Consider the following 16175-nt stretch of genomic DNA (forward strand, 5'->3'; position numbering starts at 1 on the left):
ACAATATATTATACAGTAGTCTGCTATTTAGCTTACATCTTACAGAGCTTGTCCAGGTGCAAAAGGTAAGTCAAATAAATGCAGAAATCCAGAATTACATTTTCTGTGGCAGAAAAATAACAAAGGCCTGATCCTGAAAAGATGAAGCAACTCAACTCCACTTGAACATAAATGAATAGAAAAGGAAGTGATGGCTGTCTGCATCTGGCAAGGAAACATGTAGTGCACAACAGAAGAATACAACTACAGCTAGCAGAGGAAAATGAAACTTTCCTGACAGCAAATGCAGTTCCCAGTGTAGGAACACCCTTCTGTTTCTTTTGTCAGATCAGTTAAGGATGGTATGTTAGGAGTCTGTGGGATTAGAAAGACTTAGGTGCTCCCGATGGAGGCTCCAGAGTCCATGTTCTGACACCTGCACAGCAGTACCTTAAATCAAAACAACTGTAAAATGTTACCACCTCCCCACAATTGGCAATAGCTTAAATCTAAAGGCTATACCATAAATCTGCTGTAATTCATGATTAAGAAGTGGTCATGTACTCATACCAGAAGTCAATGGGCTGTACCAAGCAATAATCTTGTCAGCTGATTGAAGTTAAATTGGGTCCATTCATTAAAGAGAGCTGTAAATCACAGCCAGAAAACGAATAAACACCTTCCATATCCACAGACAGGAAGTTAGAGGAGCTGTTGTGTGTTGTTGAATGTAATTTTCAATGAGATTCTAAGTTAATTTTCTTTGCAGCTGGTGTCTACAGGGGTTTACCAATGCAGTTGCACAACTGCTACAAAAATAATTTGATGCACAGCAGTGATATGCATTCCCCAGCACATTTTTCCTATTGCAGCTTTTTCATTTCCTGTTTCTTGCTTTTCAAATTCCTCGAGCTTTGCCTGAATTTTTTCTAAAGAAGAAGCTGTCAGTCCCATCCCTCCAGTGCTAATGGCTCTCCATGCCCTAACGAACACTTGTAGCACTGCATCTGCCTTTTAAAGAGGGGTAGAGTTATTTGCAGATGGATAGCAGAGAGCAAGCTCTTCCAGAAATCTGAACACTTTGTTTATGATTACATGCAGGGTCAAGTATAATCTTCCATTGCTCAGTTAAATGGCAGCAGCTTAGATGAAAGTGAATACTACTGTGCAAAGGTGTAATAAATTATAAGCCACCTGGTTGCAGGGTGAATGACAGATGGCAAACTCCATCTTAACACCTCTACTATAGCTCCCTCCCACACAATGAGCTTCTGAAGAAGAGTATTTACAAGCTCTGGGAAAATCAAATTATTCAATTAATAATTCATTAATTTCATCATTTTGTTACTGTCTTGCATTATTATAATTAATGAAATTATTATTCATATTATTATTAAATCAGAATCAATTATTGTTTCTTTTATCTTTCATAGTACTGCAGGGCATTGAGAAGCAGGACTTCTGCCCGCAGCTTAAATGATAAATAGTGACAGATTCTAAGGAGAAATGATCCTGGTATTAGCACTAATTTCATTTGTTGCAAGGTTGACAGACATGATGAAAAGGAACATTCCTCTACACCCGCTGCTACTCCACCTCTGACCTTGGAGGCAGCTGTCATGAGCAGCTCTGCTCTCTGCTCCCCTGCACACACAGTGTCTGTTCCAGGCAGGCAGAAGATAAAACCCCTCCAAATAACCTCTTGCCCAGCAAAACCACACATAGAAAATGGGCTGGATTAAACAAATCTGGGTGATGTTTCTGTAGGCAATGCCTCATGTGAACTGGAGTAGCGCACGGACGCAACTCAGCCTGGCTTTCCAGAGTGTCTGAGGACACATCAGGATATATACACAAAAGCTAACAAGGTGAAAACTTGAATCCCTGGAATACTACTGCTATTCCATGAATGCCCTAACACTAACCCTTGATGTCTCCAGCTTTAATCATAGCTTTCCGATACATGTGCTTCATTTTAACCCTAACAACTTTGCACTTCCATCATGTAGATGATTTGGTTTTAGTTGCATTTTTTCTCTCCACATTTTTTTTTCCTTTTAAAATCTTACTGCTTTGTCAATGTAAGAACTGCTTTTAATGTTATCTTTTTTTTTTTTTTTTGGCATTTTTTTCATTATTTGGCTATGAATTAATGTGTGCATTAGAGCAGTAGCACTGGGGACCTGTGTTGAATGCAGGGGAGGGGAGAATAAACCTAAACCATGGAAGGATGCACACCAAACCAAACTTGCTCGAAGGCTACTGGGAGCAGTAGATGATATGAACAGTACCCTAAAATAAACTAAGAAAAAGTCCAACACAATGAATTGATCTGAGACCTCTAGGCGAGTAACAGTGGAACTGCAGCCACTGCTTTTGCCACTACTGCCGCCTGGGAGAAGCACCTCAGCATGGGAAGGGCAGAGAACAATTGCTACCAGTAAATAACCAGAGAGATGGAAGTCTATTTGCTTGGATCAGTTACTCAAAGTAAGTAAAAACTAACCCAAATCTTCATTTCAAGCTGAAGCTGACCTTTCTGAGTTGAAGAGACTCAGAAAATGGGGAAAAAAAAGTCAACGGGATACACACAAAACCACTTACCCCCATCCCAAAATCTAACAAGCAAACAACTTTTAAACCCCTACAATCAAGTTCTGGTTTGGTCAAAATCAAAAGCATAAAAGGTCTGCAGGGAAGTTGAACTAACAGACTGACTATTCAGATTATTGTTTAAAAAGAAGCCTTCATGGTTTTAATTCCAACAAATAGAAGTGGCGTCTACAAGATTCCCGACACGGGGATCAATTTGCTTAGGTACTCACGCTTACCCCTGATGGAGGAGAAGGAAATGTAGGACCTGGCTGGCCAAAGGATCTTGCTGACGTGGTGATAAAAGATGCACCGACATTTGGTGGATAATCTGAATAATGGATTACACACATTGCATGAAAATCTTGACTCACATTAAGTGCATTAGTGTGCTCAGTAAGCAATGCCCCATTTACATAATAACTAATTTCATAGTGTCTACACCAAATTATACACTGTTCAGTTGTACTGTGAAAACAAGTCATTGCTTGAAAGGAAAATAAATTCATACTTTGAAAGGCACATTTTTGGCTTTTAGCTTTTCTGTGCACAGCCTCTAAAAAGTTTTCCTTGGAAACTTGTATCACATTTCATTTTAAATGTCCACTTTCCCCCAGAGACTAACTTCCCTTTAAAACAAGTGGTTTTAACTATTGCACATACAACCATTCACCTTCGATACTAGATGGATTGAAAACTGCTGCATTATTTGGGGATAAATGCAATGTTCCATCTGCTGAGCTTAACACACACCGGATACCAGTGCTGGAAAAGAAAAGAAAAGATCTTTAGGAGCATGCATAATGTGCCATAAATATTAAAGCATAATAATTAGATAGTAAATTCCTGGTGTAAAGCCACTGAATAAGGGATGCTCTGCTAGAAACTCAGTTGGAAGAGTGTCATCAAAATAATACTTACTTATCTGAAAAAGCCATACATTTTTGGATGTGAAGACTTCCCTTAACGTGCTGATCCCAGTCCTACGTTGAAACAAAGAGATGATGAGAACAGGAAAAATCCTGAAACAAATTTACAAGAGATTGCTTCTCCATTCAGTTTACCTTAGTCTAAAACCAATACTGAGATGCTGAAGATTAAACTGTGTGATGCAGAGCCAAGTGCACCTTCATCCAATGCATTTACTTATTTGTTATTTGTAGGTTAAATTATCAGGTACTTTACAAATGGAGAGCTTCTCTGTATTAGTTTTGAAATCCAGTATATTTCTATTAATTCAGTTACTTCACTCTAGCTCAAGAGCTCTTCAGCTCTTCCATGAGAGTGCTGACCACCTTCAACTCCTGCAATGCCCACAGGAAGGTGCTCAGCAGGCAGGGCAGCCAGGACAGTGCTTATTCCTTGCAATAGATCAGGCAAACTTTGTCAAAGTCCATTTAGCTATTTACACTTCTGTCATCCAAATGAGGCAGTGCATTAAACACTGACAAACAGATCAAATGAAACTCCCCATGATGACATTTCCCTGACCTTTTTAAAAGTTTAATGAATAAAAAGAAATGCCCAGCATGGCCCACGTGGGGGCTGCTTCAGACCAGCCCCGTAGCTGCAATAAGCACAGCAAACCCTTTTCCAAGCAGGTGCTCAGAGATTAAAAGGGAAACATGAACAAGCAAATACATTCAAATACTCCAAAGCCCTGCCGTGTGTAAGCACCAGGTACTACTTCATTTGCTGGCCATCTTCCTTCCTGTATACATGTTCTAATGTTATCAGGCCACCATCAGCATGAGCACGTGCCTTTGCTGTTAGGTGCTGGTCCTGTGCTGTGGTAGGAAAGGCCATGAGGAGTTGTTGAGCAGGGCTTAACAGGGGGCCAGCGCAACCCCAGCAAAGCCCAGGAATGGCTGTGGGGCTCAGAGGGCCACATAAGTGGCCTTCTCCAGACCTGACCTATATAATCCCATGGGACATGGGCTTTCTGCGCCACCGGGAAGCTGCTTCCTGAGGGTGAATTTGGAGCTCCCTTGGCAGTACGAAGACAGAAGTGGGAGTGTGGTCTGCACCACATGTGCTGAGCAGCTTCTTGCTTCCAGACCAAAGTCCCTGGGGACCCTAAGTCTTAAATTTTCCTTGCTGATACGAGAAGGATAAGAAGAGCCCAATAAAGGATTATCAAATGTAATTATTATTAAAATAAATTTATCAAAATGCACTGTTTTGTCTATGCAAGCTGCTTCCACAGAGCTGTTAGGGGGAAGCCTTTGGGATCAGAACCACAAAAAGAAAGGGACAGGCAGATAAAACTGTGGATGTATGGTTGCAATAACAGCTTGAGAAGGAGAAGATTGGCTTGGAGCTCCTCCTCCCCTCGCTTTGGGCCCATGAGATGATCGGCCACCGCAGCCTGGACTCGCATTCCTCACACCAGCGCTGTAATCTCACTGTCTTTCACAGCGGAACAAACCCAGATCTTGAAACCCCAGTAATCACCACGGAACAGATGTACGACACCCTATGCAGAACTATGGCCCTTTGTTTCCACTCCTCCCAATGCACCTCCATGGGGCAAGAGGCCACAGGAGCCAGCAGCCGTATCAATCACCAGCCAGCCTGTTTAAGGGTTCAAACCACGCACTGGGGGTGCCCTAAACCCACTCACCTTCAGATCGAAGACCTTCTTGTCGCACAGGGCGCAGACATGTGGGAAGTGGAGGGGGGCTACCCCACGGAGGTCACCCAGCTGGTGCTGCGGCAGCGGGCGTGCGGGCAGGTCGGGAGCGCCGCTGCCCCGCTCCTCCTTCTGCCTCATGCGCGGGCTGCCGAAGCTCTGCTTGCTGTGGTTGAGGCGGCCGAAGGCGGGGGGGGTGGCGGCGCTGAACTTCGTGTCAGGTGTTGGCTCTTCGGGGTTGTAGAGCTCGTTTCTTATTTCATACTGCTGCTGACTCGCTGTCGGCCACAGGCTGCTGTCGCCAGGCGCGAGGTCAGGCTTGTTTTGGCTGGGGAAGTTAGGGATGTTTTCCCACTGGTTGCTTGTCCCGCTGCCATGCAACACAGCGCCGGGATCTCCTTTCGGATGGGAGCCCGCGTGCGGGTCGCCGGGGAAGGCCCGTGCCGTGCTGTGCTGTGCCGCTGCCCCATAGGCTTCCTTAGGAAAGGCTGCCACTGCCGCCTCGTGCTGCAGTTGACCGGGAGCCCCAAAGTGACCCTCGTAGCGTGGCCCTGCCGGCGAGGAGGCTGCATGGGTCCCACCGCTGAGGAAGCTGTGCTGGTCCCCCTCCGGGCCGTACACCTGAGGGGCGGCAGCGGTGGCGTTTTGCTTGTTGTACTCATAAAACCCCCCCGCAGCCGCGGAGCTGGAGGTCCCTGCCTTGTTGAGACCCACCACCACGGGTTGCTGGCCCGAGGTCGGAGCCATGACACCTCCAAAGGGACTCATGATGATGGCGTTGGGGCCCTGCGCCTGAACAGGCCCCAGCCCGCCCCCCGGCGCGGCCAACGCTGGGCTCTGTGCGGGGAAGGCAATGCCGCCGGAGGGGAACCGCGTGCCAGCCATGGCGGGCCCCTGCGGCGGCCCCGCGGCGTGGCCCTGCGGGGCGTTCATCACCGAGGGGTGCCGCAGCTGGTTGAAGAGCGGCTGGGACATGGCCACTTTGGAGAGCACCTGGTTGAGGACGGTGGCGGCGGCCGGGTTGTTGTTGACGGCGGTCTGAGCCAACTTCAGCCGGTGGAGCGTGAGCTGCGCCTGGAGCTGCGCCAGCTGCAGGCTGGCCGGCGAGGGGAGCAGCGGGTTCGGGGTGCCCACGTTGAATGGACTCTTCTCCAGGAGCTTGGCAGCACTGCAAAGGATCAGGAGCTGGGTTAGCCGGATTCACACAGCATCTACCTGCACTCACCTACCCAGGACGGAATGCATAGCTGCTTCTGGAGATCTAGCTTATCTAAACACAGGGAAAGCAAGGTGGTGACTGAGAATGCAGCCGGACTGAGAACACAGCCGTAAGACAACATCCTCCCTTCCACATCTGCGGCTGCATCCCTCTCAATCAAAATGCTACCAGCGAGATAACTGTTCCAAAGATCTTGCTTTAAAATCCACACTGCATCCCTCATCAACCTCCAGATCAGGCCTTCTGATCATTTTAAGTACCCATAGAAGTCACACCTCTAATGCAGACCAAGAACAAAGGCAACACAAGTCCTCCCACACCGTCCACGAATCTACAATCTCTCCTCTTTTCTGCGCTTGATGCAACCTCCATCCTCCCTGCTGAGCCATCCTGATTTTGTGACATTACCTTTTCTCCCTTTTCCCCTGAGAGCATGGGGATGTGAAGAAAAGGACATCAAATGGTACTGTAAAACCAGCCCCGTAGGTATGTCACACCTAGCACATCTGGCTGCACAAAGCAAGATGAAATATAGCACATGTATTTATTTTAATTGTTTACAGTTCTCATCTAATTAATCTGCATGGCAGCCTGTTCTGTAACCAAGTATATTGTTTCCCTGTTGTGCAGATGCAAATATAGTGGGAATAAAAGGGAATGATGTGCCAGAAGCTGGAGCAACTACAAACCATCCTGAAGAGTTTTCCCAGTTCGGTTGGAATGTAATGCAAAATTTCTGCAGTGCCAGCTGGTGAAAATCAAGGTCTTTATACTGCCTAGAAATTAGAGGTGCATTGAGTATTCTCCTTCAAGTCTCATACATGAAATGAATAAATGATGACTAAATTGTCTGTGTGAATTCCAGAGCTAGGAAAATAGGAGATGATATTTTCAGGCATTGGGAAGCACCTTTGGGACATCTCACCAGTTCACAGCACCACCACCAACCCTTCCTCCCCACATCTGCAACCATAAACCAGGAAAAAATAAATCAAAATGGGTAAAGTATAGCAAAGTTATAAGCAAACAAAACGTTATAATGGAAAGTATTAGGCAGCACTAGCTTCCAGGCAGCTGCAGTCACCCTGCTACTCCCCTTGCACCATTTCAGGATGCCTCCAGCATCATCTGTGGCAGAGACAGGCTGGTCCATGTGTACATGCACTGTTTCATGGCCACGCTCCCACTGTATGCCATGCTGTCTACACATGGGTACCATCATCATGCCCCTACTAGAAACATGTTAGCCATCACCGTTTCCATCACCAAGAGCCTGTGCTCACAGACTGCAAAGCTACTCAGCACGTTACAAATGGCTGATCATTCTGAAAATGAGTAGAGAGCACTCAAATAACAGGGACGTGGTCCAAAGTTCAATTAATTTATATTGTAAAAATGTATTGAGTTTCAATTTAGGCCTTTTAAAGCAGCAGGAGCTATGCATCAACTGCCACGCAACCCTCACTGTTAATAATTGGCCAATTTGCTAAACTGCATGGATGAAGCTGTAGTTAATGATAAATGTCTTGTCAGCATGCTACATTTGAAAACCACGAATTAGGAAAACATCTGCTTAAATCCAAAGTATGACTAAGAGAAAATGAATGGGTTTCATATTTAACGTTTAACTTCCACTAGCAACTGCGAGGCACATCTGTCTCCCAAAATCCAAAACGCCGTTTGGATAAGTGCATCATTATGTAATGACAAGACTCCCTGCCAGCACAAGCTGACACCACTGTGCTTCAGAGCTGAGGTGCCCTTTGTTTTCCACTGTGATTTCTATCTCTTACTCTCTGACTTGCACTTACCGCACAGTTTGCTGTAAATTTGATTATGGATGAGAGTCAGGGCCCAAGTACAGCCAAGACAACACGGAAGCTTTCGGAAACCCCATCCCATGAGATCCTGAGGACCCATAAAAGCTAAAGGGGTACAAGGGACTCAGCAAGCAGAAGGTCCCATGCTGGCGCACACACACTTATCACTGTTGCTGGATGTGGCGCAACCCTGTGCCTAGGCTATATTGTGCCACCAGCACCTGGAGTGTCCTGGCTTATGATGTGGCATGCGGTAGTTGCCACAGTCCAGCCAATTATTTAGTTTTATAGCTTGTTATATCTTTTGTAGGCTAAATAGGCTGTAAAACTCCCTTACAAGTTTTATAGAGCAGGCAAATAAGAGCTGCCTGGTGGTCTTAAAATAAAAAGAAAAGCCAGCAGCCAGCATATGATGTTTTCAGGCTCACGAGCTACAGATGACTCCTATTCCCAGCAATCTAATTCCACCGTGCCACAAGCCTACGCAGCAGCATGCATACCCTGACAGCTGCAGTCTTTTCCCAACTGTGACGGCTACCTGCTGGATGTGGGCACAGGATCCCTCTCTCCAGTGAAACCACCTAACTCAATGCAAGCCCTGAAGCTCCTTCAGCTCCTCATATTTTGACCAGCTTTGGAGCACTGTCTCTAAGAACCCCCCAGCACATGAGTAGTGCCCTGCCAGAGAGCCCACTGCCTGGGCATGCCAGGGCATTTGCTTCTCCTCAGCTCTGCAGTCACTTCTGGGCTCTGCAGATGGGCATGGGGAAGGCTTGCACAACTGGACGGTGGACACCCAGATTTGAGGATTTCTGTTCTGTTATGAAATACAGGGTCTAAGAGATGCAGGAGACCAGTGTGCACAGCTTTGGAATTTTCTTTCCCTCCTTCTGTTCTGCAATTATAATATTTATGTATTTGATAACATCATTTTGTAAATAATCCTGCTACAGATTTACTAAGCTATTGGAAACTGCGAACACAAAGTGAAGACAGCACTCAGCTAAGGCATTTAATGGAGGCCATTCACACTCATATACACACACTTCCCACCCCAGCTCATCCTCAGGTTACCAAAAAGCAGCCCCCATATGCTCGTGGGGGGTCTCTGCTGGGAGATGTCTCAAAGCAGCTGAATGAGCCTTTCGTGCTCTATTGAGCACCCAGGGAATTAGCCTGCGTCAGCCCAAGTTAGCTCTATCCCATGCAAAACATTCCCGATTATAAGGTCAGAGATGTAAAAAGTAAACAGAAGTTGTCCTCTTCATTTATTTACTTAACATCGGTTGTACAGCTGCAGTCTTTGCACAACTAGGAAAGCCAGAAATGGTCTTTCTTTACTAAAATAATGACAGGCAAGAGCTCTGCCCTACCGTTCCAGGAAGAAATCCATAAACCAGGCAAGTTTTCACACAGCTCTGGGAGATAGGAGTTGAAGATGTGCATCAATTATCGCAATACTCACAGTGAGATTGCAAACATTGGTCAGGCAATATTGCTATAAATCAATTCAGCCCATCTGCTACCCCTGTAATCCTTATTATGCTGCTAGCATCCAAGAACAGCGAGCGACACACGTTGCCAGAGGTAAAGTTTCTAGATGGCTGGATTATTTGAGTAATCCTGTCTACAAGAGTGATGAAAAGGCTGAACACAAAACATGTCTATCAGAACAGACTGACAACCTGGAGCTTGATTTTCAAATTGCAAAATTAAGAAGTCTGAAATGCTCCCCAACACCTTTCAAAATGAAGAAATGAAATTAAAAGTCTGAAGTACTGAAGTGATGATCTTGGCTGCAACTATTTAGTTAAGAATTATTTTTTCTCAAATACTTGAAATGCTGCACAGAGTATGAATTTGAATACTTTAAAAAAAGACTAACTCATAGCAGTGAAAAGTTCATTTTCTTGCATTTGCCATAATCCTGCACATCTTTTAAGATTTTTCTATTCCCTCCCCTATGACACATTTGCTTTTACATATAATTACATCTACCTGTCAAAACCTTTGAAAGATAATTTTTAGATGTTTTTTGTTCCAAAAGCTGCACTTTCTTTCCGAGCTGTCTATATCGTGTTCCTTTCAGAAGTAAAATGGCCAAGGATGTTAAGAGACCAAAGTATCCCAGATGTATGACTCTGCGTTAGGACAGTATTAGATTTGAGACCCTGTTTGCAATAGCATGATGGGTTTTCATCCATTAAAGCTGCTTCTGAATCCATTTTTCTAACAGTTACGAAACTTTAAATTTTTAATTCAGGACACCTGAATGCATCAAAGAGAACCATTTCCTAATTATCCAAGCACAAAATCAATTATGTTCTGTTATGGAGAAGTGTGAGCATCCCTTCCCTGTAATGTCTCATTTGTTCCAAACACATGGGGCTGCCTTCTCTAAACTCATCCAAAACAATTGCTGCTGTACTAAAAGAGCAAATAAAGCCCCCTTAAAAAAAAACAGTTCAGTTGTTATATAGATGAAAGTAAAAAGATATTAGGGATAAACCTATCCTTCAAATAAAAATGCACTGACAGTAGTTAAAACTGAGGTTATACATTTGTATGTGAGGACAGAATTCGGCCTCTTGAATTCACAGGAACTTCAAAAGCTGTATTTCAAACACTGGCAGAAGTAAAGACAAAGTTCAACAATCTCGGCGACGTATGTTAAATATGAGATTAATTAATTACTACAACAATATTTTATGTTACGCTATTTTGCAGATTCCATTAAGAATACAGGGTTTATGTTCATTTTTCCTTGTTGAATAAATAACCCCACCACTTATGTCAATAAAAACTAGAGCACTGGATAAAAAATGGTCACAGGAGCTTTTTCCTATACTCTAGACTGCATCTGGCTGACACTAAATGACTGTTTACTTTCTCTACAGCTCCACAAGGAGTATTTTCTTTGGGATTTAGTCAAGTTACATCCTTGGTCATAAAAGCTTGGAAAGTCTGCTGAAAGGAGAAACCCCTCCACCTTTATAATTTAAGCTCTGAATTTATCTGCTGCTGAACTTTTATTTTGCTGAGGTTTGGTTAGAAATGATAAAAAAAGAGATCATGTTTCATAGTGAGTTCAGCTAATGACAGGGAGCACTAAAAACCTTAAGCTACTCTAATACTTTTATAAGCTTCAAGTAAGACCCTTCTTATCCCAAATAACAATTTATAAAGCCCTCCATTATACTATTGAGAGAGTAAATTAAAACATTGGCCAATGTATACACGTGCTTTGCCAAGTGAGTTTTGCATAGAGTTGACCACTGCCAAATATATTATCTGGACAATCATCTGACTTAACAGTTAGCTGGAAGATGAAATATAAAACATTATCACAGAGCTGTTACACTCAAAGTTCCCAGACTTGATAGGAGTTAAGTGCTGCCTCTGACTGAGAGTCCTTTTTGCTCCTTTGAAACTTTCAGCTAAAATGTTCTCTGCCTTTGTTTATATGCAGAGCAGTCAAGCAATTTGTAGTGGGAAAGGGACAAGATGAAGGGGCAAACAGCGGCTGTGTCTTGGGTAACAGTTGTGATCACAGAGATAAAATCAGCTCTTAGGAGGATGGTTATACCAGCTCCCAAGGTGGGATCACCAACCTGAACTCAACCACCCTTGACGTATTTATTTAATCTGCTCTTAGGAACCTTCTTTCATGGAGATTTCATGACCTCCAAGGCTCAACTTTCTTTAGTCTTAAAAAAGCTCCTCTCAAGACATACAGTGGCTCTTTGCTGACAGCATAACCTGTCTTCCCATGTATTCTGAGAAGGGCTTCTCTTACCTTCCTGCAGCTGCTATAAGATCTTCTCTACAACCTTCCAGCTCCCTTCTCTGCACATTTTATGTTACATTTGTTTATAATGCCCAGTATGCTTGCTTTTCTTCATAATAGCACAGCCCGTGGTCCCATTACACCCAGATCCTTTCCTGAAGAGCTACTGCCCAGAGACATTGGTTGGGAGGGATCTCTGGAGCTCAGTTGATCTGACTTCCCACACTGAAAAGGCTAGCTCAGTCCTTTCAACTGTCCAATGGGTTTATCATATCACCCTTTCATATTGTCCTCATTAATATAACACCCAGGTTACACCAGATCTGGTTTGTCAGGATTACTCTGGACTCCAGTGCTGCCTCCAGAGCACTTGTAAATCCTCTCCTCTTGGCACTAGCTGCAGATTTAACGGATGCTTTGTTCATCAATGAGTGTCAAATAGACTAAAGACTGTTCTCAAGAAAGGAACTGTGATGGACCATTCCAATTTCTTTCCAAACCCCAGTAATTAAAAGACATCTCAGATACCTTCCAACTCTGCTTTGTGTGCTCAAGAGACCACACTCTTTACTCCCTGACAGTCAATTTTGCTAAAAATTAAAAAAAACAAGTGTCTTATTTGCAGTTACAAGGATAAAATCGTGGATCATCTCTGATGAGACTGATTTCTTATTACCAAATCCTGCTCTATAGCTCTGGGAGAAGTGTGTTTGGATTGTTACTTAAAGTCTACTTTATGTTCTGGTTTCTTTACAGCAACATTTGCTTCCATTTGATTAAGTTGCTTTCAACTGCTGAACCCAAAGCCATAGACAACAGTTCGTATTTACACTGCAACAACAACAAAACCAGGTTATCACCAAAGCCTTCACTGGCCATCACACTTTCTTCCCTGTTATTCAGTATATATTTTACCCTGGAAATAGGTTTCTTATGTTGTGTGGAACTCCAGATTGTATACTGGCCTTATTTCTGCTTTCCTTCATGCAGCACATCTCCATCATTAGGCAAAATTCAACTCCTTTCAAGTAAGGGATGTACTTTAGTAAATGTACCACCTAAACCCAAGGTTATAGGTAACACTTTTCAGACGCTGGGACAGTTATCACTTTGTTTCATGAAATTTAAATGTTGCTTGGTTTTGACAATGTGCCACAGTATGACAGGCATGTGTCTGAGTTTTAGTGTGCACATGGGTACACTGGTCTACATTTTAAATTTCAACAGGCAGCCATACAAATCCCTTTCACTATACCGCGATCACCTATCTGCAACTGCTTCCCAAGGAAATGTCACCCTTTATTTACTAAGAAAACGCATTATTAAAACTGTATCTTAAATGTATGCTAAAAACTGTTGGAAATAGCTGTAGCACCAGAGCAGTGCCCTCTGTAACATGTTGCAAAGACCTAAATTAGCAGAGAAATCGTGTCACAGTTTTAAGGAGCTTTCAGAACACTCTGCGACAGCCTGGCAGTGCCATGCTGCCCGCGCCTGCCTCCCAGCACACTTCCTGCAACAGCTCTCATCATTTAGCCTTCCAATACCCTTTATGGTATGAAGTCCTCAAGCTAGATCATCCCTGCCAACTAGTATCCCAACTGGGATCCTGTAAGAAGAGGTATTGGGGGTCCCCAATAACCTCATCGCCCTGACAGACAATAGTGCCAGGGTGCCATGCGGTCATGCCTCAAGCCCCTTGCAGCAAATAGCACACCCTTGGGGGTTTGCCTAGAGGCTGAGGGGCACAGGAGGCCTTTTGGGAGGGAAAAAGCAGGATAGAAGGCAGTATGGAGAGTACTGTAAATCCATAGGGTGACCAAAGAGGTCCGGACAGAGATTAACATTGGCAGAGACAGGTAACCTTGGCGGGAATGGGGCGAGTGGCTCCAGCAAATGCACCCCTGCTTCAGGAGCTGTGGTTGCCACTCTGTTACAAGGCTCCATGCTGCTCCCAACCTTCCCTCAAAGCCAAAAGAAATCTACAGAGAAATGATCTGGAAAGCTAATCTTTTAAGTAAAAAATGCAGCCTTCAAAAAAAATAGCAAAAGTCAGAAACCCTTCTAAGGCTTTTTACACAAACACGCAAATGCTCAACTGAAAAATAATCCTCAGCATATAGTACTTACTAGAAAAGATATTACAGTTATATCTCACTGCACCTTCTGCTAATGTGTTTTCTGCATGGTGCTGTTAACAACTACAAAAATAATAAGTTTGAGTGTATCAATATCTCACGCTGCCTGGAGGCACAGCCATTTTCAATTGTGCACTGAAAGTAGGAAGCGTAATGCGGCAGGCAGATAATTCCTCATTTGAATAAGCCATTTCTATTTCACAGCCATATAAGACAATATAAAAGCCCTTTTCGAAAGGTAGTATCTTCACTTTGTAGACAGGAAAATGACATATAATTGTGGAAAGGGTAAAGTGCTAAGAAGGGGTTTTATTTCTAAGTAGCTTCCATTTGTGCTCAAAGAAAGGGTTGCCATTTGTGTGGGGGGAAAAAAGAAAAACAGCAAAAATACTAAACTCACCTTTTTTATCTTTTTATTTTCAAATATTTGTCCCAATGATATATTTGCAAAGCTTAATGAAAAAGTGTATTGGTAAATTAAGTTTCTAGGAGACCACGAGTCGGCATTCATAGCAGTAACGGCACAGGCTGCAGCAATTGCACGCAAACCTGAGCTCTCCTGTTTGTACCCTTAGGTCAGCTGAAAAGCAACAGCTTGGGACTAAAAGTCACCCAGGAGCATCGCAATCATTTCATAATCAATCTAGTATCACCACCTCCACTAAAAGCTGTTTAAATGCCATGTGTTACTAACCACCATAGCACAGGAGCGCACAAGGAGAGACGCTGGAACTGCGCCTATCCAAAGCAGCCAACATGATTTACTTTCTCTTTACTGCTAGTATGTAAAAGTAGGCAATTTAAAGGAATATTTTAAGTTAAAAAAGAAAAAAGAAAACAAAGCTTCACTTATTTTTTAAATCAGATTTCTGATTCAAAAACCAGAACCTCTGTGGATTTCTCATGCTATATATTACATAACTGTATACTTAGGCCTATTTTTCAGTTTTCCTTTTAATGTATATTTTAAAAGCACGTAAATTCCTATTGTTTACATACCCACATGCATTACTGGTGTACATAAATTATATATGAATCTTATGAAGCCCAGATCTAATTCAGCTGTTGCTGAAACGTGCTGCAAAGCCTTTCCTGATTTCAGTGTAGCAAGAGCAGTGCTCCTGTATCCCTTTTCGCTTATATTTAATTTAAACATAAAACATCAAAGAAGATTGCTCTCTTTTCATGATCTCTTTGAAATCAGCTTTTAATACTAGGTCATAATATTCATACTGTTACATGGAAGTAAGACATAGAGTATTTTAGCCTAGAAGCTTTCATTATCTATTTTGTAATGAATGTTGCCCATTTTTTTCTTTAATGCACCCCAAATTCTATGCTAAAGAAATTTTAGTGTGAATTTTGAAAGACATATAGGAGGTTTTTATTTTTCTTATGTTAAAGGGCAACAGTTGGTATGAATCAGACCTGAGCATGTTCCTTCTGGCAGAAAACAGCCCATGCCAGAACTGCTGGAACTCTCTGCCTTTGAGAAGTTTAATTTAGTGTCTTGAATAATAAACTGCCATTCAATCAACCTTGTGAAACAAAACATGAAACAGGACGGGGCTTAAATCTTGAACAGGGACCAAAAGAGTTTTCCACAAAGGAAGCAAAATTGGGAGAGGCATTTTAGATTAAATAACATCAATTATTTTGTTCTCCCTTTTTGTCTGCCTTCAGTATTAATTAGGAGTAACTGACAGTTAATACGCTCCAAGCTCTGCACAGTAAAATTGATTAGTATACTAAGATGGAAAATACAAATCAGTTTTTGATGAAAAATATCAGGTTTCAGAGCACTGCATGGGGCAGCTGTGAGGAAGCAAAAAGTGTGAAGATATTAACCCATCCACAACACTCAGCTGGGCATTTGCCCAGTCCTCCTGACCAAACTGTCAAGGCAGACTGCCGGCCACTACTCTTTGGTTAAGCAGTGCATTATTTCCTCTTAATCTTTGGTTGCTGGCTTGTCCGTGTTTACTGTAATGTACACTGCTCAGTAGCC

General features: G+C 43.1%; 1 protein-coding gene across 7 annotated transcripts in view; it reads right to left on the reverse strand.

The window, feature by feature from the left end:
• The window catches only part of RBM20 (RNA binding motif protein 20), a 112031-nt gene that overhangs the window by 18397 nt on the left and 77459 nt on the right, over positions 1 to 16175 (reverse strand). For 6 of the 7 annotated variants that reach the window (XM_061458778.1, XM_061458776.1, XM_061458775.1 and 3 more), the window contains exons 2-5: positions 5195 to 6371; positions 3493 to 3554; positions 3245 to 3336; positions 2805 to 2902 (exon numbers count right to left, since the gene is read on the reverse strand). In XM_061458778.1, the coding sequence (XP_061314762.1) occupies positions 2805 to 2902; positions 3245 to 3336; positions 3493 to 3554; positions 5195 to 6371 (1429 nt within the window). The remainder of the gene's footprint in view (positions 1 to 2804; positions 2903 to 3244; positions 3337 to 3492; positions 3555 to 5194; positions 6372 to 16175) is intronic. The other variant, XM_061458777.1, reaches the window with a different exon arrangement.

Source organism: Pezoporus flaviventris, unplaced genomic scaffold (assembly GCF_033815535.1).
Source record: "Pezoporus flaviventris isolate CSIRO_AGI_PZ_B2104156 unplaced genomic scaffold, CSIRO_AGI_Pfla_v1 ptg000029l, whole genome shotgun sequence".
NCBI classification, from domain to species: Eukaryota; Metazoa; Chordata; class Aves; order Psittaciformes; family Psittacidae; genus Pezoporus; species Pezoporus flaviventris.